At 42.2% G+C, this 25,379-nt stretch overlaps 1 protein-coding gene across 9 annotated transcripts in view; it reads left to right on the plus strand.

The window, feature by feature from the left end:
• NCKAP1 (NCK associated protein 1) overlaps positions 1 to 25,379 on the plus strand; it is a 110,642-nt gene that overhangs the window by 68,323 nt on the left and 16,940 nt on the right. For 5 of the 9 annotated variants that reach the window (XM_075608874.1, XM_075608876.1, XM_075608877.1 and 2 more), the window contains 10 exons: positions 5,185 to 5,328; positions 8,974 to 9,113; positions 10,143 to 10,274; positions 11,187 to 11,405; positions 13,012 to 13,142; positions 13,927 to 14,024; positions 19,612 to 19,705; positions 23,060 to 23,142; positions 23,983 to 24,063; positions 24,629 to 24,722. In XM_075608874.1, coding sequence (XP_075464989.1) covers positions 5,185 to 5,328; positions 8,974 to 9,113; positions 10,143 to 10,274; positions 11,187 to 11,405; positions 13,012 to 13,142; positions 13,927 to 14,024; positions 19,612 to 19,705; positions 23,060 to 23,142; positions 23,983 to 24,063; positions 24,629 to 24,722 — 1,216 coding nt within the window. The remainder of the gene's footprint in view (positions 1 to 5,184; positions 5,329 to 8,973; positions 9,114 to 10,142; positions 10,275 to 11,186; positions 11,406 to 13,011; positions 13,143 to 13,926; positions 14,025 to 19,611; positions 19,706 to 23,059; positions 23,143 to 23,982; positions 24,064 to 24,628; positions 24,723 to 25,379) is intronic. The other 4 variants (XM_075608878.1, XM_075608880.1, XM_075608881.1 and 1 more) reach the window with 1 other exon arrangement.

Consider the following 25,379-nt stretch of genomic DNA (forward strand, 5'->3'; position numbering starts at 1 on the left):
TTGTACAAGATCTCCAATAAGAAAGGACTTAATCCAGCCAAGGACAAGTAAGAAGAAACCACTAATGATGTACCATGCGTTCTTCCAGAAGTGGCAAAAGCAATGAAATTCATGAAGGATGGGAAGGCTCCCAGAGATGATGGACTTAAAACTGCAATCTTGAAAGAAGCTGGGGCAGAAGTAGAGAAAATACTTGCAAAACTCTTTACATGCTGCTTGAAGAAAAGGAAAATTCTAGAACAATGGAGCAATGCAATAGATATTCTCATCCACAAGAAAGAGACAAAGACTACCTTGAACTACAAACCAATCATCTATTGACAATCGCAATATTTTTACGAAGATACTCCTTGACTGCAACAGGACTTGACTGCGAAATTTCTGGTGAATATGATCTAACACATTTTAGGATTAGTAGATTACGAAAAAGCTTTTGATTCAGTCTACACTTCAGCAGTCCTAAATGCATTAAGACAGTGTTCTAGCGTACTTTGATATTGTAAAGAAATTTTATGAGCGCCACATCAACCATTACATGGAGATGCAAGCAAGATAAGGATCCGCAAGGGTGCGGCTTGTCACCAAAGTTTTTCACAGCTATGCAAATTCTTCGACATTGGATTGGGAAGAAAAATGAATCAAAATCAATAGTGAATACTTGAGTCACCTACAGCTTGCATATCACATGGTTTTTGCCAGAAGTCCAGAAGACCTCCAGCAACAAATTGGAGAACTCACTAAAGCAAGTAAGAAGCTTCAGACGACACAAAGTAGTAGTATGGAGAGCAGCGGCAGAATTTAAGATCTGCCGCCCCATGGCACTTACCTGTTGCCGCCTGCTCTGTGCTGCCGCCCTCCATCTTTTTCGAAATCGCGTCAAATGATGCGTACCTCACACGGCGTCTCGTTGAAGTCGCTGTGTGACGTCGCAGTTTCATTTGACGCTGCAGAGAAAAAGTGGAGGAAGGCTTGGCGACGGCAGGTAAACTTCCTATTAGGAAGGATGGGGCGAGAGCAAGGCCTCTGTGTATGGGGGTGGAAATTTTGCCACCCCAAAATGTTGCCGCCTCTGGCCCGGTCCTATCGAGCCTAATGGGAAATCCGCCACTGATGGAGAGATGTATGCTGGGTATTACCAATGAGACAGAAAAAACAATGGATTTGAAACCAAACAGAAGTCTCTGACTCTATCCGAGTGAAGAAATCAAAATGGCCGTGAGGCATATCACAAGAAATTGCCACCGTTGGACAAAATATATGGTACTCAACTGAATACCAAGAGATTAAAAGACCAAGACGATGGCCAAAAGTAAGATGAGAGGATGAAATTGCAACATCTATTCCTGCAATGGGGAGAAGAGGCTTGCAACCGGAGTACCTGGAAGATCATTGGGGAGGTCTTCATCCAGTGAGTCAGTTTCTGGTGTCTGCTCCTTCTAACCTTAGGCAAGTCACTTTATCTCACTGTGCTTCAGGCACCAAAAAGATAGATTAAGCGCGCTCTCTCTCGCTTGCGCTCTCTCTCGCTAGCGCTCTCTCTCGCGCTCGCCCTCGCGCTCGCCCTCGCTCTTTTCAGACTGTGGCTGTAGCGGGGTGCCAGCGTTACTGGATACCCCGAAAAGGTAGCCGGGAATCAGGTCAGATTCTCGGGATTGTAAAACATACTGGACACCTAACAAGCTCCTATTGAACCCCCAAAATAACCACAACATATATATAAGCATATGAGTGCTACTGAGCATGGCAATATATATTTAAAATCAGAGACAGAACATAAAACACAAACAGAGCTCAGTTTTTAGCACATCCAGTGAAACTCATACACGGTACAGTGCCTAAATATATGTATAAATATCTATTAAGTAAAATGGTCTTTTAGTTTAACATTTTTGGACAAAATTGTTGTAAGCCCCTGAGCCAACTGCACGGCAGACCACAATTCAGGGGTCCCTAACGCTAATATAAATTCTTAATAACCTGTGTAATAACAGGAAGAATGATTTATAGTAAATCTGCCAATATTTGTTGCAAAGTTCTAAGTCTGATTGAAGCTTTTATTAACCTGTACATTACCAGGAAAAGCACTCTGTATTAGAGTTGTCACAACCAAACTGCAAGCAAGCAAGTTCCCCTGAGTGGAAGATGCTATGGAGTGAGCCCTTAACCATTTAAATGTGGGAGGGGGTGAGCTACAATTAGGTAGGAGGTTGCCACCCTCCAATCAGCCAAGACTAGCTGAACAACAATTGTAAAACATACTGAACACCTAACAAGCTCCTATTGAACCCCCAAAATAACCACAACATATATATATAAGCATAGGAGTGCTACTGAGCATGGCAATATATATTTAAAACCAGAGACAGAACATAAAACACAGACAGAGCTCAGTTTTTAGCACATCCAGTGAAACTCATACACGGTACAGTGCCTAAATATATCATTTTGGCCAAAAATGTTAAACTAAAAGACCATTTTACTTAATAGATATTTATACATATATATTTAGGCACTGTACCGTGTATGAGTTTCACTGGATGTGCTAAAAACTGAGCTCTGTCTGTGTTTTATGTTCTGTCTCTGGTTTTAAACAGATTCTCGGGATACCTTAAGCACAATGTTCCGGTCAAAATCCTACCCTGAAAACTTTCTTGCAGCTCACCGCCAGGAGTCCCTGCTTCACCACAGACCAGAGAAGTAAAAAGGGGCATAGGGATTTGTGTATCCCGGGTATAGTCAGGAGTCCCCCACGGTATATGCCCAAACCCCCAGACCTGGTATACGGGTTCGGAGTATCTCCAACTATGTACAAGGTTGCGAGAGTAAAATTATTTCTAAGTCCAGCTTCGGTACAATTGAAGCAACCCTGAAAATGAACCTAAGCATTATTTGAAGCAACTTTTATTAAAACTTCTTATAGGAAGATCTAGGAGCTCTGAAAATGAACGTGCACATCTTTTCAGTAGATCCTAGGGGATGAGGCACTTTAGAAGAATTTTGTATGATTTTTATGAACATGTTATATAACAGAGTATATGTATATGAACTGGGGAATTTCCAAGTCCATGGTTCCGAGAGACAAGATGGCCACCAGGCTTGGTGCCACTGTCTGGTCGGTTCCCAGGCTTAAAAGTCTCCGATGCCAAGGTGTTGGGGCGGGCAGAGTAACGGAGTTACTCTCAAGTACCCACATCCTGACATGAATAAGGGCCATCATTTATTGCAGGCATGCACTCACTGTGCAGCCCGCGGCAGCTTTCTGCTCTCCCCCCCCTCTCCCGAGTCCACTTGCCCGCTGTCGCCCTCCCCCGCGAGCCCGCTGTCGCCCTCCCCCGCGAGCCCGCTGGCGCCCTCCCCCGCGAGCCCGCTGGCGCCCTCCCCCTCGCAGGGTAGCAGCGTGCTCTAGCATTGAGGCACTTCCTGCCTGCTGCTTGCTAGCGCGTGCAGTCCTGCCTGCTCTGCCGCCGCCTCCTCCACCGCAAACCATGGTAAGGTAGGGAAGTGAAGTGCAGGGGGGGCGAGATGATGCGATTTGAAGTGCGGGGGGGGAGGGGGGTGGGGCGTGATTTGAAGTGCGGGGGGGGCGTGATTTGTATTCCGGGGGGGGGGCGTGATTTGAATTCCGGGGGGGGGCGTGATTTGAAGTGCGGGTTGGGGGTGATTTGAAGTGGGGGGGCACGATTTGAAGTGGGGGGGCGCATTAAAGGTGCGTGGGGGGCGCATTAAAGGTGCGGGGGGTGCATTAAAGGTGCAGGGGGGGGGGTCATTGGAGGTGCAGGGGAGGGTGATGTGAGGTGCAGGGGGGAGAAGGCTGTGAGGTGCACGGCGGGAGAAGGATGTGAGGTGCAGGGGGGGTGGGATGTGTGTGGTGTGCAGGGGGAGTATTATGTGTGTGGGTGAGGGGGAAAGATGGGGGTATGAGAGATAGATGGAGAGTATCGCAAAGGTTGATAGTGAGGGGTGCTGGGGGAGATATGAGGATGATGATGAGAGGTGCTGGAGGAGAGATGATGATGATGATTTTACCCGTGCGGCCCAAATTACTTTTCCTTGGAGCAATTCGGCCCTTCTCGCTTTACGATTTGTGCAGGCCTGATTTATTGGCTATCAGCAACCATTTGCCCAGCCCCAGACTCTGAGGAGCCTGGCACAACGGAGGGGTTCAATATGCTAAGTGACAGGTGCCAGGTTGGCGCATGCCCATTGGCAGAATTGAAATCGGTGCCCGCCCGGCTTCAGAGTACCGGCAAATCTGTGATAGGCTGGTAGGAAAATTCCCACGCGGTGATTGGCTGTAGCGGTTTGTGAATGGAACTGAAAATCCTATAAGAAACCAAGCAGCCAATCAGAGATTCTAAGCACCAAGACAGCAGCGGCAGATTTGAATTGACCAAAAGATGCTCTAGGAGAAATAGACGCGAGCCGGCTTCAGAAATTTCAAGGCGAGAAAAGTCCCACTTTTCTGGCCCAAGTTCTTAGAATAGAACGTAGCGGCCGTGGCTGGAACTACAAGCCGAAAAGAGGACCAGGACGTTTGGTACTATCTCCCTGTCATGGGATTTTGGCATCTCCGGAACAGATACAACGGTGGCGTCTGGTAACGCATGCCGAGTTGAGTTCCAGGACTTTTGCGGGTACATCCCGGTCAACCAAAGACTTTGTTTTAAGGACTATCTGAATTAGGAAAGGTTAGTTTTTGTTTTTTTTAGCCCAGATCTTCCAATGGGTGTGTTTCCCTCTGTTCATTGTAATCCACTGTGTACGTCTGTTTCAATGGAATAAATTACAATTTGTTTTACTCCTTGGATTTGCTCAATGAATGATCCCTGTTTAAAGGTGTAATTGCCTGGTCTCCCGTTTATACCATTCTATACTTCTTTATAAGGTTTGTAGTCATTACAGGCCAAACAAAACAATGCATTGATCTAAAAACACAGATATTTACAGAAATATTTAAAAGTGCACAAAATTCCTGATCATAATTACATGAAATGATGTCTATTAGAATTCTTACAGGTCTAGGTCTCCTTGTTCTCTCTCGCTCTCCTTTTCTCTCTCTTTCTCTCCTCTTCTATCCTTTTCTCCTCTCTACTGAGTCTAAAACTGATTCTATACATTTTCATGTTGCGATTACCTAAGAAATCAACAGTGCTCTTTAGTAGCAATTTAAAAAAAACAAAAAAGGGGCATGTTTCTTTTGGTTCACAGCGACATCACATTGGAGATCGCAGCCTCTCGCTATGCAACATGTTCTTGGATGAAATGGCAAAGCAAGCTCGAAACCTTATCACCGATATCTGCACAGAGCAATGTACCCTTAGTGATCAGGTAAGAGCCTTTTATCCATTGATGTTTACGGTTCATGTGTGAATCTGTTGAAAAGTAAAGTTTGTTTTTTTTTTTTTTTTTTTTTTTGAACAGGCATTTTCTCTGCCCAGCCGAAGTATCTTTGGGAAGCAGGGTGTCCCCGGAGTTGAAATCAACACGAGTCAGCTCTGGAGATGCCCTGCTTCAAATCAAAGTTGTCTTTTTATGTTTTTGGTCAAATTGACTAAGCTATGAATTATTGAATGACCCAAAATTCAAACTAAGAACCAATTTTATTCAGATTAAAATTGTTAACATAATGAAAAAACACGCCCACTAATGCGTCTATCAAATATTGTGTCACAGTCTACGTAGTTGCGTCTGAAAAAGCTGCAGCTCCAGATGCAATATATAGACAGGGTGTCCTAACGCACAACCCAAATACCCGAGTATGATGTAAAGGGTAAATATAACTGAGGTGCGTAGGGCAGATACAGACACAAATAACATGTGTACCCAATGGGGCACAAAAAGATTCCCATGTATTGCACTCATTCAGTGAAACAATGTGTGACCCCTTGGGGACACATGTTATTTGCTCCAGATGCAATGCCTGCAGCAACATTGCTGCAGAGGTCCATCCTTCTGGATCGGATCCACTATAGCAACATTTATCCTTTGCACCCGGGCAGACTTTGTCACGGCACTTGCCACAGTGAAATGTGCGTTGGGAGTCTCAGCTGACGTCACTTAGCCAGCGATGTCCTTCCGAGTAGGAGAAGTGGGTTGGAATCGCTCTGAGGCTGTGTAGTGCAATCCGGACTTCCTAGGTGTGCATCTTTCTTTCACTTACGATTTCATCCTAGTCTTGAGGCATTCATATAGGTATTCTGAATATGGCATCTTGTTACAATGATTATGGCACGTTGTGTGGTCCCTGTTTCTGCCGACCCAGTGAATTACACTTGATATCCTTTTAGTGAGCATATTACAACTCTATTCAGGAAACTGGTAGCCACATTGAAAACAATTGTGTTCATAATTAAATACGCATATATATATACCCAATTGTACTACAGGGAGTTTATTGTAGCCTTAATTAAAAATTGGATACATTTGAGCTTTTCTTTGAGCTCTCTGATTAATCACATTGCTCTGTGAACATCAAATAACTCTGATTAAGTACTTAATTCTTGTAATTGGCTACCGCCACTAGCCCAGTGGTTTTAGTTTAAGCATCACACTGTGTAATCATTTGTTGAAACTAGCTTTGATCAGTGTTCTTAGCTCAACCACTATACTGAGTAACAACTTGTTGCAGCTGGCTACAGTTGCTAACAGAGTATCTTTGCCCAATGAACATCTTGACTGTCTCTGAGAGGACTATTAACTTGAGTTGAAGCAGAATGAACTGTCCACCTTCCCTCCCCACTATTTTATGTTTAGTAATAATAAAGATGCAAGTCTTTTATACTAACTTTTTTTTTTTTTTTTTAAACTTACATTTTTATTTATCATTTCCCAAGAATAAGGGGAGGGGATACATAAAAAAAAAATACGGGGGGCGGGGGGGGGGTGTAGAGCATTGGTACATGTAATCTGGAAATATCACACATTTGGGAAGGGATTAGGAAAGGGGGGAGGGCAGCATTTGTACATATAATATAGTGAACATCAATTTAGATGCAGCATAAATCACAACGTTCATAATATTTTAATCTAGATATGGGGATATACCTGCATCTTGAAACCAGGGGGCCCAAGTCTCTTGAGAATTGAGAGGTAGAGCCAAACAGATACATTTAGAGGTTTTCCATATAGACTATATGCCAGATTGTATTCTTTATTTGATTTAAAGATGGGGGGTTGGCTGTTTACAGTTCTTGGCGATTGTGCATCTAGTGGCATTTAAAATTTGAGAGAACTTTGGCTTCCTTTTTGTTTTGGTTGATCATTGGTTTTCCCAGCAATAAATATATCTATCTATATATATCTCTATCTCTCTCTCTATCTCTCTCTCTATCTCTCTCTCTATCTCTCTCTCTCTCTCTCTCTCTCTATCTCTCTCTCTATCTCTCTCTCTATCTCTATTATCATATGGAAGAGTGATCACCAGGATCTTATTTATAAGGGCAAACACTTCCCTCCATGTCTGGATTTTAGGGCATGACCAAAATATATGCAGTATATCCCCCATTTCACCACAACCATGTCAACACAATGAGGAGACACCCGAGAGAAAAGAGTGTAACCTAGTAGGGGTGATATACCATCTGAATATTAATTTGTATATATTCTCTTTGATCACAACACATGAGTTCTTGGAGGCAGCCTCCCATATATTTTTCCATATATCGAGATCTAAATTGGTGTTTAGATCTTTTTACCAAGAAATCATGTATTTATCAGGGGTTTGGTTATGGTAGGGATCAGGTTATGGTAAATTGTGGAAATCATACCCTTTGTAAAGGATTGGTGCAAACACCAGTTTTTAGTATAGAGCTAGATCGTGGGATTGATGTGGTTTATAGATTGGATATAGTGTCTGACCTTGAGAAATCTGAAAAATTCAGAGGAGGGAATATCATGACTTGATTGTAATGACATAAATGAAGGGAACTTCCCATGGATAAGAATATCATTGACTCTCTTAAAAGACCTTTTTGGATCCAAGGGTTGGATTGTTGGTTACCTGTATAAAAAGGCAGAGAGGGGTCTGTGAACAGTGGTTGCATAACGGAGGGGAGGCTGGTTAATTGGAGCCTAGATTTGAGGGAGTCCGAGATTACAGGCAAAGGATATCACCGGGTTCTTATAGATCTCGACTGGTCTGGATTTTTTGCTAAACCAGGGGAAGTTCTTAATTTCAAATGGGGAGCAGATCAATTTTTCTAATTCAGCCCGTCTTTTATCCGTTGGCCAACTAATCAGTTGCCTCAATTGAGCTGCTCTGTAATACTTTTGCAGATTCTAACCTTTTACATAAACTGATTTACTTTTTGGGATCTATTATTCTACACTCAAACTAAGACACTCATATTTAGGGACTTGTCAGAAATCTGAGTTTTCCCCAGGTGACATGCAACCATTGTCAGAATATACTTGGTCCTCTTTAATTGACCTACAACTATTATGCCAATCACCATTGACGCGTAATCCTCCAATAATTCTCAGTTTTTCATAACTGGAACGATCTACTCTGAGTGCAGAAAAGTGGGGCGCTTTTTTCTTCTGACTGTAGAGGGAAGATTTTCTCTGTTCAGCTTGCCACGGTGCCAGAGACATGGTCTTGTTACATCTGTATATACTCACTTCAAACTCGCTTCACTGACCCGATACTAAGAAGTCACAGTAAAACCAAGAAAAGCTCCTAGCCTTAGGTAGTTATCAAATCGAAGCTTAACAACGTGTAACGTGCCGTTCTACTTCATATATATTGGTGTTACGATAAAATAAAAGCACTGTGCCATGTAACACTTTCTCTATCATTTTTCATATTTATTATAGCTTTTTGGCATCTTTGACTTTTCACTTTTTTCCATGACTATTCTTTTGAATGGGCATCAAAATATAATAGCAACATAAAATGCCCACCTGAACCATAACGTTGTTATGAGCTGCCATTGCTTCAGGGGTATATTTTTCTTCTTTATTATTCTCCTGTAGTTGCTGCCAAAGCACTGTGCCAAAACAATCAGTCAAGCGGTGAACAAAAAATCAAAGAAACAAACCGGAAAGAAAGGAGAACCCGAGAGGGAAAAACCTGGAGTTGAAAGCATGAGAAAGAATAGGCTCGTGGTAACCAAGTAAGATCTATTTTCGTGTGTGTATGTATATTTTAAGAACTGTCGTTTTTATTTTCAATGTTTTTCTCCACATTGGGACCTCTATCCTTTATTTAAATATTGTAACTATAAGTATAGATCGTATGTTGCGAGTGCTTACCCTGTTTGCGTCCCTGTTTTTTGTATTATGAAGATTGCCTTGTTGTTCTCCAGTAGTTCTATACTGAGCTGAGACAGGTATGCCCCTCATCTCCAGCTCTAAAATAAATCGGGGACATTTTGCATCAACCCCTTACTCAGATCTCGGGTTGCATTATAAGTAACTTGGATTGTGAGTAACCGGTGTGTTTTTGGATGGAAAAATGTAGTCGTATAATCCTTGAGATCTTAAATTATATAATTGTTCACTAGAAGAGTTGGAGTCATTTATTTTCCGACAGTAATATATCTATATCTTCTTTGATGACCTAATGGACCTCTGCCCCATTTTCCTAAGAGTCTCCTGGTGTTTGAGGGCTCTAGCCATGATCATTGCAGGCCTCCAGTTACAACGACGTCACTGCAGGTCCATTAAGCATGACTGAATTGTTGACTCCTTTGTACCAGGCCAGGGTGATATCTTCCCAAGAGAATAATGTAGCTGCCAGCACTGTGACAATGTCTCCACAGCGAGTACCCTTAATATTGCTATATTGCACAGTGTTCTCTCTATTTGTTGGCTGGAACAGTGTTCCCTCAAATGGAGACATACTGTACCAGTGGAACCTGGGTTTAGGACCACAATGATTGTTTCCTAGAAGACCCATTGGCGAAAGGATACCTCAGTAGGAATGTAATGGGCTTTGAAGCAGAACCCGGTTCCAATTGGTGTTCGCTCTCCTTGTAATCTTGGGAAAGTCACTTTACCTCCTTGTGCCTCCGGCACAAATGAGCTTGTACGCTTGATGCAGCAGGGACTCCTTGTACGTACATTGGCAGCGCTTTAAGAAGAAAACAAAGTAGGGTTATAACCTATTTACGTACTTATTTTTAATATATTTTTTCCTTCAGCTTGGACAAACTGCACACTGCACTTTCAGAGCTTTGTTTCTCTATCAATTATGCACCAAATATGGTAGTTTGGGAGCACACATTTACCCCCAGAGAATATTTGACCTCTCACTTGGAAATTCGCTTTACCAAGTAAGTGCTCTTAAGGAAGGATTGTATAGTACTTACTTTGAACATAACAGTAGTGTTGTTAGGGCCAGAATGTAATGCTGTTCTGCTTCTGCCGCAATTAAAAGGGCCAGTAATTAATAAAACATGATTAAATTTACATGGAATCGTCTGGAAATATGGAATATGAGGACATTATGGGATGTTCTTAATTCTGTATATTTATTTTAATTATTTCTTTAGATTTTATACATTAAATTATCTGTTTTTAAAGCTGTGGTTTGGTTGTCGTTATTTAAAATTAAAATCATTGTTTAGATCAGGGCTGCGCAAACTTGCTGCACCCCCCCTGCCTGCTCTCCCCCTATCGCGCCCCCCCTTGCGCTAATGCGGTGTCAAATGACGCCGTGGGGAGTCATGTGTTGCCACAGAGACGCGTGGACTAAAGCTGGGTAAGTGAGCCACGCCCCCCCAAAAGGGGGCGTGCCCCCAGTTTGCGCACCCCTGGTTTAGATCATCTTATTGTTATACTGTATACCACTAGTTAATGAAAAATAGGCCTCATTAACAAAGCTTTCATAGTACCCTATCTTCAACAACAAAAAAACAGCTTGGTGTATGCATTCAATATTTTTATATATACTATTAGTTTTGTATGCTTAATGTTTTCTGTTTTCTTTTAACAGATTTAACCTGTTTACTGCAAAGCATTGTGGTTAATCTTAAACGCCTTTAATCTAGGACTGGCCAACTCCAGTCCTCAAGGGTCACCACCAGGCCAGGTATTGGGGATATCCCTGCTTCAGCATGGGTGAGCCACTTCTGCTGAAGCAGGGAATAGCCTTAAAACCTGACCTGCTGGTGGTCCTTAAGGATTGAAGTTGACCACTCCTGGATTAATCCATAACGCAATATATTCCCCTCTCCCCCCCACAGGTCTATTGTTGGTATGACCATGTACAACCAAGCCACACAAGAGATTGCAAAACCCTCCGAGTTGTTAACAAGCGTAAGAGCCTACATGACTGTGCTACAGTCAATAGAAAATTATGTGCAGATTGACATCACGAGGGTCTTCAACAATGTTCTGCTTCAGCAAACTCAACACTTAGACAGTCATGGAGAGCCAACAATCACCAGCCTATACACTAATTGGTAAGTTTTTTTTGCCATGGCGTTTCTTGAAGGTCTTGCTTGCCCAATATGACCTGTTTTGTAGGTCTGCTCCATGTGATACCTTATGAAACTGATCCCCAATTTTGTTTTGTTTTTCTTTTTCCCCTAGCCGGTTTGATTGTACTTCATTTATTTTCATTAAATAGGCCCAACAGCTCCAGTGAAATATGCCCATAACTGCTGCTTTTTAATCACACTTTCTCCACTTGCCCAGGCAGCACAACGCTGTTCCCCATGCAGGTTACAATGGATCTTCGATAAAATAAATATGTTCTAATCTTTTCAGACAAGGTTTTTTGAGGTCTACTAATGTCACTGGGTGACAGGATAAGCCGCCATAAGTGTTGGGTTCATCCTTTAAGAATAAAATACACAATTTAAAAACACAAATTGGGGAGCAGGGAAAAAAAGGTGAAAATAGACATCCAACTTTTGCAGTGCCCTGAAGACGTTGAACTCCAGTTCAGATGTGGAACCGTGCAACAATCACTTTATTTTTTGTATTCCTTCAGAGACCATTTATCTTCAATTTTTTACGGGACATATATAAAATGATTGCCTTTTTCTCACATAGGAAGTAAGGGTTTGAAAATCTAAGGATTTAAATGTGTTCTGTAACTTTCAAAAACAAACTAAAGAACAGTTTCCCTCTATGCTGCCATGGTGAACAATGAAGACACAGGCTCATATATACTTAGCAGGGGTGTTCTGTAAGATTCCTCCTATTGCCTGATCACAAGTTATGGCCCATTCAGGTAAATGGATGATGATGCCTTCCGACATTGAAATCTATCTTATTGAATAGCACTACTTGGTAAAAATGGCGCTTCGTCCGTTCCAGTTGCGTCGTCGGACCAGAGATTAAGGCCATGATAGGCGCATAGAAGGGATTCCCAGTAATCAGTGTGTAATCTGAAAGAACAGATTGCTTTTTTCCCCCATAGATCTCCAAATCTTTTATAAAATAATTCACATATATAAAAGAACTAAACTTTCTGTTAGTGTTGTTTTTTACATGTAGATCTTATGCCCTTCTACTTGGACGCCTTTAAAAAGGATGTCGTTGGCTCACAAAATGCTAAGCATAACCAGTGACCTATATGTTGGATGTTCATGATTTAATCACAAAGTTGTCTGGCTTAAAAATGGATAGAGGCCATGATCAGTGTTTACAAAAAAATGACATCAATTCCTGTTAGAGCGAGGCAACAAGTGAGGCTTTTAAAGTGCTCAGTTAGTCCATACTACAAAAAAAGACGGTGTACTGAGTTTTTTGGTATGAGGTTTTGTATAGGATTTTGTACAGTACATTATTTATGTAGTATTTATTGCCTCGCTGACCTTCCAATAATGTGAGTGGATTGCTGTTTAAAGGTGCAGTCCCAAGTAGAAGAAAATTAACAGCAGCGATGTATTTAAATGAATCACCAAGGCTTAACTTGCTATTATTTTATTTTGGTTCGTATTGAGATTGCACCTTTGAATACCTTCAGCTTTGGTATTGGTAAAGGCTAAAATAGGATATGATTGTTGCTGTACGTCCGAGTTACGTTTATTAGTCTAAAAATGTGTTTTATTCTTCTAGGTATTTGGAAACATTACTGAGGCAAGTTAGCAATGGCCATATAGCATATTTCCCAGCAATGAAAGCCTTTGTAAACCTGCCCACAGAGAATGAACTGACATTTAATGCGGAAGAATACTCTGACATATCAGGTGAGCACTAAAAGATGGCTGTGTTTAAAGGTTTGGGGTATAATTTAGTAGAGTGTTTTCTGAATAACAATCTATTTTTGTCTTCCATTTGTTTATTAATGGTTCAGTTTTACTTGGCTGATCCAAAATCGGTTTAGATTTTCTTTCCTATCTTTTTTTTTTTTTTTTTTTTTTTAAAGTTTACCAAGTGGGAGTTTTTATTTACAGGATTAGCCAGAATAATAGAGCAGATAATGAAATTAAAGCTACATGTGTTAAACCTCTAATGCGAGTGCACTTGTGCATGAGACAAGCAGGGATTCTGGGATAGGAAATGGCAACCATATTCTTCCTAACAGGACGAAACCTTCAATCTAATAGTTCAGGGACATTGGAATTGGTTTCTATAATGGAGGGAGATAATTGTGGTATGAAATTTGTAATCCTGTATTACATAATATAGAACTAACCTTCACTTTCCTACTGTATCTAAAGCTGCCTTTTAATCTCCTGTAGTTGACCATCTTTGCTTTAAAATCAGACCATAACCATTCTAAATATTTGAGAAGTTACTGACAATTAATATTTCATTTCTAGGCAGTATCGCGCAGTTCTGCAAAACGCGTTTTGTTTGTGTAAAAAAAAAATGTACAATATAGAATTTTTCTAGTTAAAAAAAAAAAATATGATTTTGTGCACTGCTGAATCACGGCTTCTATTTTACTAAAGGTATTATGAAAACTTTAAAATGTGCAATGTGTTGATATGTTTCTCTATAATAGTTTATTGTGTTTTTCCCCCCCAGAAATGAGAGCACTTTCAGAACTGTTGGGACCATATGGCATGAAGTTTCTCAGTGAAAGTCTAATGTGGCATATTTCTTCCCAAGTGGCTGAACTTAAGGTAATGAGCAGCCTCCATACACAGTAATATTTCACAGTATTTCTGTAGCCCTTACTTTTTTCCCTTCAAGCAACAGGGATTGTTGAATAAAAAATAAGTATACGATCTGCCTGTTTTGGAAAAGGTAAAACCAATGCATGTGTAGAATGTGGTTAGGCAAATTATAATGACACTGTAAATACTCTAACTCTGAAGTGGGGTACCCTGTCACCAATTGCCACAAGTGGCGAATTGGCCATGAAAGTGTGGCGAATTTGAGTTTGCCAGCTCCCACAGTAAAATAAACTTTTTCCTGACGGCGTATGCTGGTTTCCGCTTTCTGAATGCGTCAACGAAGTGAAGCAGCAGGTGATAGTGCAGAGGTGAGGGAAGCAGCAGGTGATAGTGCAGAGGTGAGGGAAGCAGCAGGTGATAGTGCAGAGGTGAGGGAAGCAGCAGGTGATAGTGCAGAGGTGAGGGAAGCAGCAGGTGATAGTGCTGAGGTGAGTGTAGCAGACGAACAGTGTGTGTTTTAAATGTTCGATTGAGCAACCTAATTTCTCAATGTTTACATGGTGTGGCGATTTTCACTTCTCATTCGCCACACCTGTGCTACATTGAATAATAGGTTGCCTACCTCTGCTCTAAGTGTTCATACTCACACCTGGTATAGGAAAGAATACACCTGGTTTTGTTTTTGTTTGTTTTTGGGTTATTGCCTTTGTTCAAACCTCTCCTAAGAGGGACCACTGGCCATGCCAGATTTAAAGGGGAAAAACAATGCTGATGCACACAGGGGAATGCACCTAATTTCTGATTGCATTAAACTTTGGGTAGTTGTCTCAGAGTCCTGGTCTGGCTGAGAAGTTGTTTAAGAATCGCCATTCATAACTTAAACAGCTGTGTGGACTGGTGGTGCACAAAGACAATATTGAGCTTGGATGACACTAATTTGTGGTGGCAAATTACTCGATTTAACTTTTTGGTACCTTTAGAAACCTCTACACAGAGATAAATGAAAATGATTGCCAGTGAGGTCTTTAGAGACATCATTCACAAAAAATCACAAACCATAAATGACATCAGATAGCTTCATGGATTTCCATAAAAATCACAAGCCAAACTTATGAACTATGCTCATTTTGGGAGAGGAGGAAAAATGAAAATGTTTTTTAACCCAAACACAGAATAACTCATGAAACCTACTACATTTATTAATTTGTTCTGTTTATCTGAAGCTTTTGAGTCATCTGTTTTTATGGATATAGTTCTTCTAGTATAAATATGCATTTTGAACATAATTTTAAACATCATACAGAAAAACGCCTGTGGTGTCGCCCAAAAAACAGGTTTCATACGTACGTAATAAGTGGCTGCACCAAATTCAACCATCTCCCCACTTGCTACTGCAAAGCGGAAGACAGTTGATGCGTTTACAAAATTTGACACCACATGTGTTTTTCTGTATAATCGCAGCCTATAAACGGCAGCTGTAAATCTCCTTTGTTTAAAAATAAATAAAGGATACACATATTAAATGAACTTCCAGATGTTTAAAATGCATATTAATACTATAGGAACTAAAAGTGTTTGTTTGGGGCCCTCAAACATCCAGATCCCGACAGTCTTGATAGTTCAAAAAGAAAAATGACTTTGGTTCATGAGGTACACGCAGAAGGATGGGACTCGCCATACCACCTCAAAATCGCAAATGTAGAAAAAGAATCCACAGCACTCCCTTGAATATCAATAAAAGTTAGTCTCAGAACCGGAAGTGTGGCGCTTTGGCACACAATTTGCATCTTCTCGCCTATAAAAAGGCAGTGTAGATTAGATCAGGGTCACGCAAACTTATTTTGCTGCGCCCCCCGTGCCTTGCTCTCTTTGTTCCTGCGCCCCCCCCCCCCCCACCTCGCTCGGCGTCAAAAGACGCCGCAGGGTCGTGTGACGGCACGTGACCCGCCGCGCTACCAAAGGCAAACCGTGACGTCACATGTTGCCAGGGCCACGCGTCTCGAAGCCGGCTAAACCTTGATAAGTAGAGGTTGCAGAGGCCTCGCGCGGTCCCCTGGAATTTAATTTAAATGCCTCGGGGAAGAGAGCGAGACCTCTGCAACCACCCGCGCCCCCCAGTTTGCGCACCGCTGGATTAGATTACACTGTTGGGAGCTTAACAAAGGACCGTGTTGGCCCAAAACGTTGCCCATTTTTATCATTTTTGTTAGATGGATTTAAAACGTGAACTTTTAGTGATCGCGGCGGGAGTGCTGTGGATACTTTTTCCTACAGACACTGCAATAACTATACGCAAATAAATTTAATATGGAACAGTTGATCCTCCAATGACCCCCCATGCACCTCAAATCACCCCTCCATGCACCTCAAATCACCCCCTCTTGCACCTCAAATCACCCTCCTTGCACCTCAAATCGTCACCCCTGCACTTCCCATCACCCCCCTGCACCTCCCATCACCCCCCTGCACCTCCCATCACCCCCCTGCACCTCCCATCACCCCCCTGCACCTCCCATCACCCCCTGCACCTCCCATCACCCTCCCCCTCTCCCCCCCTGCACCTCCCATCACCCATTACCCTCTCCCCCCCTGCACCTCACATCACCCACAGGGCCGCCAACAGAAATCATGGGGCCCGGGACAAATGAAAGGAGCAGGCCCTCCCCGAACCCATAGCACACCAACCACGAAAAAAATATCTTTTAGCGCGCAACTTTTACTTAACTGTTTTCTTATTGTGATACAGAAATAAACATTACATCTCCCCCTCCTCATACCTCACCCCTCCCCTCCTCATACCTCCCCCCCTCCCTCTCCCTTCACCCACCCTCTCTCTCCCTTCTCCCCCCTCTCTCTCCCTTCTGCCCCCCCTCTCTCTCCCTTCTCCCCCTTCTCTCCCTTCTCCCCCCTCTCTCTCCCTTCTGCCCCCCCTCTCCCTTCTCCCCCCTTCTGCCTCCTCTCTCTCCCCGTCTCCCCTTCTCCCCCCACCCCTTCTCCCCCCACCACACCGTTTGCCCCACCCCACAGCAGCCCTTTTTACACCCACACACCACACACCACACACCACACACCACACACCACACACCACACACCACACACCACACACCACACACCACACACCACACACACCTTAGCTCAGCACATCCTCTCCCCGGTACTAAGCCCCGCCCCCCGGCATGCTATGACCTCCAACCAATCCCTTCTACTCTAAAGCCCCGCCCCCCGGCATCCAGCTATTGAAAAAAAAAATACTCACGGCTGCCGCATCCTCCTCACGCTGCTGTCCCTGCGCACTGCCGCCGACTCGCGCAACGCAAAACTGGGGGGGTTAACTTTTTATTTATTTTATTTATTTAATTAACTGGCGCCCGGCCGGAGTCATCGCGGGCCGCACAGAGAGGCCAGACGGGACGCATGTTGTGCAGGCCTGCTGTAGAACCAGCAGGCCCTGTCAAAGATGGATGGTTCACTCTTTTAGACTTGTCAGTTTGAGCATGGCCACTTTTTTTCTGCATTGTGAGGCTGCTTATAGGCCACTAACTAGACCACCAATAATAAGGCTACGGTGGGTAAAAAGTGTCAACCTACCCCTGTTCATGGCGTACTGTAGCATGGACTGAACAGTTGAATGTGTATACTGTACTGTACAAGTCTCAAGGGTTTCCAAAGCCTGATTTAATCTATGAATTCTTATAATGAAAAAAATGCTTTTTGATATTAAACTAATGATTACGGAACTAACCCTGTTAGTTCTTTTGAAATTCTTTGTTGTATTTTCATAATAAAATACTTGTGTATAGGTACTTGTTTCTTTTTAAATGATGCCTGTATTCTACTTATTTTGAACTATTTTGTAATATTTCTGATTCCGGACGTGCTTTTCATTACTAAAGGCTCTCAATGTAGTTTTGTAGATAACTGCAGATTTCCTTTGGCCTCATTCCTTCTCTTAGTGTGCGGTGCTGATGTCTGTGCGATGGCTTTAGATTGTAGATGGAATTTTCTTTTATTTATGGCTGAAATAATACAAATGCTCTTTTGTACAACACTTCTGTCCTGATGAAGGCTAGGTAGTAGTACCTACTTACACTGAGATCTTGTGCCAAGAAGCTGTCTGTTGGGTACAATATTGACAAAAGGATTGTTTCATTAAGACTCCAGTTTCATTCCTTCAGTGAGCCTTTAATTTATGAAACTTGTCTTTCACTTGGAGTGGATACAATTCCCAGTACATGCCCTTTTCTGCTTGCCTCTGCTTTGTCTCCTGCCAGATTGTCAAGATGCCGGTCTTTGCCATTTCATATGCATTGGCATAATTGTTGCACAGAGGTCACATTAGGGCTGACTGAGTTAAAGAGGCAGTGACAATAGCCAACTATCTCTTGCACTCCTCGAGAGTTCCAAGAGAGCCACTTGGAGTTCACTCTAAGGTTTTGTTAAGTACTCTTGCCTTCGCATTTCACTGTGGGGGTAATCTACATTTAGCTTGGCTGTTTATTTTTGAAGTGCTCCGTGACTGACTACTTGCCATATTTATTTTTTATTAATATTACAATTTGCAAGTAATATCTTAATTCACTGATCTAAGGAAGAGAAAATGGCTCTGTCCGTAAAGTATTACGCACTCTTCAGGAGTTCACTGATTTTTAAGAATTGGAAGGTAAAACTTTAATTCCTGTGAAATTAGTTTGGAAATCAATTTGTCGTTTATAGTAACCCTTTATGGGTGACCTGATATACAGAGCGTGTCCTGGTATTTTTGCTAGTTTTGTAAGGGAAGAACATGATTGCAGCAGATCCTAATACCCTGACTGCCTCCCACCCTTTGTTGGTCTTCCTCGTTGTTCACCTATGTTTTTTTTGTTTTTGTTTTTTTCCCCCCGGTACGGCCTGGTTGTAGGTTAGGGGTGGGTGTCCTGCCTAAGTTCTTACACGCACTTTAGTACTGAGTTTCTTGGTGAGTAGCGTGTTTGAAAAATATTTGAAATAAACCAAAGTAGATCTCCCTTCACGTGACCACATGACTGCAACCCCAGGCGATAACGTGCTCGCGCTGCAAACGGGTTTATATTGTGAGCAGATTTTGTTGAACAATGACACCTGTCCGTTATCCATTATCTAAAATTCCTACAATTTAATGTTGGTTTCTTGTAAACATTACTGCCAAATAATTTGAACATGCTACCAGGTCCGCCGACAGCTTTCTTGGGGTCCAGACTTAGGCTGGAAGTTAGGGGGCGACCTGCTGTGTGTGGGCATGGGCCAATTGTATGGAGAGCTTAACAATGAGCCCTGCGAATTAAGGGACTTGGCTGGCTAAGGGCACACTTCTGGTATTACCTGGCTAAGGGTACACTTCTGGTATTACCTGGCTAAGGGCACACTTCTGGTATTGGCTGGCTAAGGGCACACTTCTGTTATTGGCTGGCCGGTCCCTGCAAAGGGAGCTATGAATGACACTGAAAACTTTTTTCACATTACATTTGCAATGAGTCATTTTGGAACATGCATTTCATCAAGAAAATACTGTACACTGTTATAAGCTCACTAAAGATTTGCAGTGGATATCTTCATTTGTATTTTTTTTTTTTAGAAACTTGTGGTGGAGAATGTGGAGGTTTTAACACAGATGAGGACCAGCTTTGACAAACCAGAGCAGATGGCAGCCCTTTTCAAAAGATTGTCATGTAAGTGTTTTCCCACTTAACATGATTGCGCGCCGATCTTGTTTATTGTGCTTCATGACCTCAATAGCATCTTATCTACAGTTTCATACCTGGTATAATCGTTTTAACACGCAAACACATGCCAAATTCAATTTATCTAGCTCTTGATGGTGATGCATACATTAAGGATGTTGACAACATGCATACAAAAAATCTTGTGACAACTGTGTATCTTGAAAATCATTCCTTAATAATTTTAGCGTGCGTGTGTGTTTTTTTTCCCCCTGTGGTATTGTACAAGGTACAACACAATTCTATGTCTGTGCTCCAACATATTTACCTCCGAACATGTAATGTTGGTTATTTACCCAAGTTACAGGAGCAGTTCCTCCTGGCCTGCAGCCAGGGTGATGCTGAGAAAGCGCTCGCCGCGATGACACACATTGCTACAAGTGTGTGGCCAGCGTGTGCGCGTACCTGTTAGCGCACAGCGCACAGCTGCTTGCAGAGACAAGTAAATTTGTCTCTGCCGCTCGCTGGCGAGTCATGTGAGCCGTTCGCCCAATGAGGGCGAACCAGCTCCGTGACCTCATAGCCACGTGTGCAACTAGCTGGCTAGGAATAGCACGGCCCAGCAGAGCGCATGACGTCACAGCACTCGAGTGCCAGTGCGCTCTTGTGCCAACGTGCGCGCTCCCAGCCTGGCCAAAGCCTAACTTGCAAGCTAAACTTATTGCGACAGAATTTTAAATATAGATGATATGCACCATCAGACAAGTATTTATGAATGCTTTATACCCTTTATATCTCCATATTGAACAAATCTTTTCGGAGTATTTTTTTTTTTTTTTACCTTGCTAATCCTTTGATTTGACTGTAACCTGTTGTATATAATATAAAGTCAGTTTGTTGATCCGGACTTTCTCCATTTTTGTTACTTTGGATAAAGGCAGCAAAATGAATCTGGATTATGGGGAAGGACAATACAACATAGAATTAAATGGATTAGAACAGTGGAGTGCAAACTTCCTGCGCTGTGCCCCCTCCCCTGGGTCGCGCCCCCCCTTACCTTTTTAATGCGGCGTCAAATGATGCTGTGGGGTCATGTGATGTCACCATGGCGGTGGGCATCAAATGACGCCCGTCGCCATGGATACCCGTGGACCGAAGCCTGGTAAGTGAGTTTACGGAGGCCTCGTGCTGAAGAGTGCGGGGCCTCTGTAAACGCCGCGCACACTTTGATTAGGACAATTGCACAAGAAACTAATGTGAAATATGCATTTTGTGGGGGAAGGGGAGGGGGTGGAAAGGGGAGCTAAATCTCTAAAAAGAAGCCAGTTACATTGAGTTGTTTTAACCCGCTATGTGCTGGACTTCTGACATTTGTAGTCATGTGGTCACTTCAGCAGTCTTCACATGACCCTTGCCATCCTCAGATGACACAAACAGAAGTGGACTCCATTGGAACGGTTAGCCTGGTTATTACCTAGCAAACAAGCGTTTTTGCCATGATGCACCTGGTACGTCATCAGGGCACTTGTAAAGGTTATCGGCACAGTCCCTCCCAGAGCCATAGTGAGCTAATTGCAGTGGCGTGCTATGTCTTATTATAGGTGAAATGTAGGTAATTGTTACCACATACAATTTGCTTTGGAATATGTATGCACGATTCATCTAATATCTTTTGTGATAACATGATTTATAAACTGTAGAATATACAGGGAGGTATTTATCCAGTCTCGTGACATTGTTAATAGAGGTAGTAGGAAAAACAAAGCACTACTTACACCAGAGCATCAAAAAATGAGTTTAAGCAGAGTGGGTGCCCATATACTTGACGATTTATTGGATCCAAGTTTGACCGCTACATAATGGGGTACTCACGACCCCCACCAACGCGTTTCAACCACTAGGTCTTTATCAAGTGATATTCTTTATTGGCTATATGCTAACGGTGGAGGGTTTTTGCTGTTTTTTTCACCCACCATAACTTAAAATGTAATGTAATGCTATCTATCTATCTCAATACAATATGCTACCACCCAAAGTAACAACCCCCAAAGTACTGGAGTGCCTGGGCACTTAACCTGTTAGTGTCCACAGACCATTCCCTCCCCAAAGAGCATGTGTGGGATAGTGCTACCCACACAGTGTGTTGGGCCGTTGGTGCACATGTAGGTAATACCTCCCTGGTCTGTCTAGACCAGGTCAATTGAGGAGCTGAGTCCGTGGATCCGCGACGTGGTGCCACAGCGCGATTCGACTAATCCTCTTCCGCCCTGATCCGCAGGCGGTTTCCTCTGTAGGGGTTTCCCACTGGAGTTTTCCTCAATAGAATAGTCTCTGGTGATGTATGCCTGGATCTGGTCCCAGACCACAGGCTATGCTTCACAGTGTGGCGTAATAACTGTCCCTGACACTGCACAATACTGGGAAAGTGTCCCTGCCTATGGGCTTTCCCTGCAGCAACCACAAGCTGAGTGTGAGTAGGGTTTATCTGTGACCTAAAGGGGATAATCTGCCTAATCTGGTTGCCACTGACACCCAGACCCTACCTACCCCTTCTCTGTCCTGGCTCCAACTGACACGAACTGTCTCCAACCGCCTCCTCGCGTGCCAAAAGTCTCCATCTCCTCTCAGGAGATCCTGGCAGCCCTATTGACTAACATTGCCCAAATAACCTCAGCTCCTGGGGCATTCGGTGGAGTGTAGTTCCCCTGTGGAGCAACATAGGAGATGGCCGCCGTGGTTCTGTCATCACTGCGCATGCGCAACTTCCCTGGGATGGCCACCGTACATGCGCTAACAGTCTAATGGCTGCGCCCTGCTTGGGCGTCCGCCGCGGAGCTCCGAAGCAACGAGCTCCCTGTCCTTGCCTGCACGCAGTGCTGCTGATTACCGGCAACCAGCCACTCGCTCCCACAGCCGTGCAAATCTCTCTCCTCTCTAAGCGCACTACCAACCAGGAGATAAGGGGGACGGTGAAAGACCTGGCTACATATATATTTTGTAAATGTTGAAAATCTACGTTGTATATCCAAGTGCTTTGAAGATTTTTTGAAGTCGTGACATCTTTTTGACCATGATACTGATCTGTCCATCCGAACTACTGGTTTAATGATTTATTTATTTTTTGCCAACAAATGATGGTATCATTAACCAAACAGACAAATGTAAAGGGTAATAATGTGTTGCGATGAGAGAGCATTTCATAGGATCTAGGGAAAAGAAAAGCATTATTTTGCACAGGACACACACGCAACATTTTGACTTTTAAGGTGATTGAATCTTTCTGAGGCAACCAAATGCATTGATAAATTTGCTATGTAGGTATAGTGGATATATACTAAATGTGTCTGTTTTTTTGCTGTGCAGCTGTTGACAGCGTCTTGAAGAGAATGACCATAATTGGAGTTATTCTATCCTTCCGTTCACTTGCACAAGAAGCACTGAGAGATGTAAGTAATAATTTGCTTCATTGACATTATAATTGTCATAATCCCATCCGAGTAGGACATTACCTGGCCATTAAAGCTTGATTAGATTAACCCAGCATTAATGGGCAGATAACTTGTTCTAAAAGAACGATTACTGTTATAGGCTAAATTTGTTTTCATTTATTTTAATTTTATTGGTATCACTTATTTTAATTTAGCACCTGTTATCGCTTCAAATTACTGAGCTTTTCTAAGCCATTACTTCTCAGAACTGGGAGCAATCAAATAGCTTGGTTTCTATGTATTTTATTGTTTTGTTGCACTCTAAAGCGTAAACTATACAATAACCTACTGTCTGCTAGTAATATTTGAAATAGAAGGCACTTTGTGGTCTTTAGAACATAATTTACCAGTAGTATGCGTCTACTTTTATCACAGGTCTAGATAACGGCCCTTATTTACGAAGTGGTCTATAATACAATTTGAAATCGTCAGTAAGGGGTCTTCTTATACTAGAAGTTCTCTTATTGCATTGCACCTCCTAGTAAATATTTGCCCGTGTGTCTTTGGACTGGTACGAATATGGAATAGAGATTAAGGCACATTGTAGGTAGGTAATGAGTCTGATGCAACATTTAATTGAAATACTTTTACAAGGCTGAAGCAAGCAATATGTTTTCAACAGTTAAGCCTTACATTGTAGCAAAATCATGCATCTTATTAATTTTAAAGGGGCATCTATAATTAAATGTTTAAATATATTTATTTGCTTATTACTTGGTTACAAAACAAATTGGTATGTAAAACATGCTTTCTAACTCAACTGTTAATATATTTTGAATTTCTCATTTTATTTTTAAGGTCTTGTCTTACCACATTCCTTTTCTTGTAAGTTCTGTTGAAGACTTCAAGGATCACATACCAAGAGAGACTGACATGAAGGTAACGTCGTTATAGGGAGCACTAGACAATAGGTCAATCAGGTGCTGAATAATATAAGGCTTCTGTACCTGGTGGAAGTTTAGAAATTAGGCTTTTTTAGCTGCAAATAAACATGTTAACACAAGGTTGGTCCTTTTATATCTCGCCATTAAGAAATAAGTACAATAAAGTTGCTCTTTTCAGACACCGATTCACCATTCTTTTTCCAAAAATCTCATGTCCACTGGATCTGTCCCACGATGGTTGTTAGTGGCTCCAATAATGTTTATAGGCAAAAGCTGGAGGTTATTGCTCAAGAAGTGGTCTTTGCACAGTGTAAAAGAATACTTGTGGGCCTTTCATTCAGGAGTTGGTGGCCTCAGTTGTATATAACCATATACAATATATTTGTAACAAATTGCTTTCAAAGATCTGAAACATACGTGATCGTTATCGAAGTGACAATTGAAAGGGTACACCAGCTAGAAGGATGATGTAATGTAATAAAGATCACTTTGGGTGTGACCTGTGCCACTGACCATAATGGTATTACAATATATTGCTCCGTATTTCAATCTTTTATCAGGTTGCAATGAATGTGTATGAGCTGTCGTCGGCGGCTGGATTACCTTGCGAAATTGATCCAGCCCTGGTTGTGGCGTTATCGTCTCAAAAATCTGGTACGTTTTTACGGTAACCTTTGGGAAGTTCATTTATTTAACCTTTGCAATGCCTATGCCATTTTGGACTTTAATTCAGCCTCAATTTTCTCTCCAGAACTCTGTAATTTTCTGTGTGCATCATTGATTAGTTACTGAATTACAGTAGAATATAGTGGTGCATCAAAATCCATCTAAAACAACTTAGTCAAATTCAATGCAATTGAATTGGATTTCACAGACTGCTGTGGTGCCGGTTTTCACCCCTATCCATCTAAAACAACTTTGTGACTCACTTCTATTTTCCCTTGTAAAAAAACCTAAAGAAAATGTAAAAGATTATATTCTCTAAGTAAAAAAAATGATTTCAGTGTGTAAAATAAGACGTTGATACAAATTTGAATCGCTATATTCTGTAGTGCACTGCAAAGTTGGAAGATATGTTGGGGGGCAGTATTAAACGGTTAACGTTACTTGAGCAACATCAACTTAAAATTGAACACTACAAAGCTGACAGAAATCGTTGTTTAAAAATTTGGAAAAATGTTAAATTTCTTTTGGCCAAAATGGTGGAAACTAACCTTGGCAGTGAAACGGTTAACTGTTAAGTGTTCACTATCTATGTACACAGAACAGCAAGGAGTATTGTCTTCAGTGAAGTGCTTGGAATTTTATTCT

Source organism: Ascaphus truei, chromosome 7 (genome assembly GCF_040206685.1).
Source record: "Ascaphus truei isolate aAscTru1 chromosome 7, aAscTru1.hap1, whole genome shotgun sequence".
Lineage (NCBI taxonomy): Eukaryota > Metazoa > Chordata > Amphibia > Anura > Ascaphidae > Ascaphus > Ascaphus truei.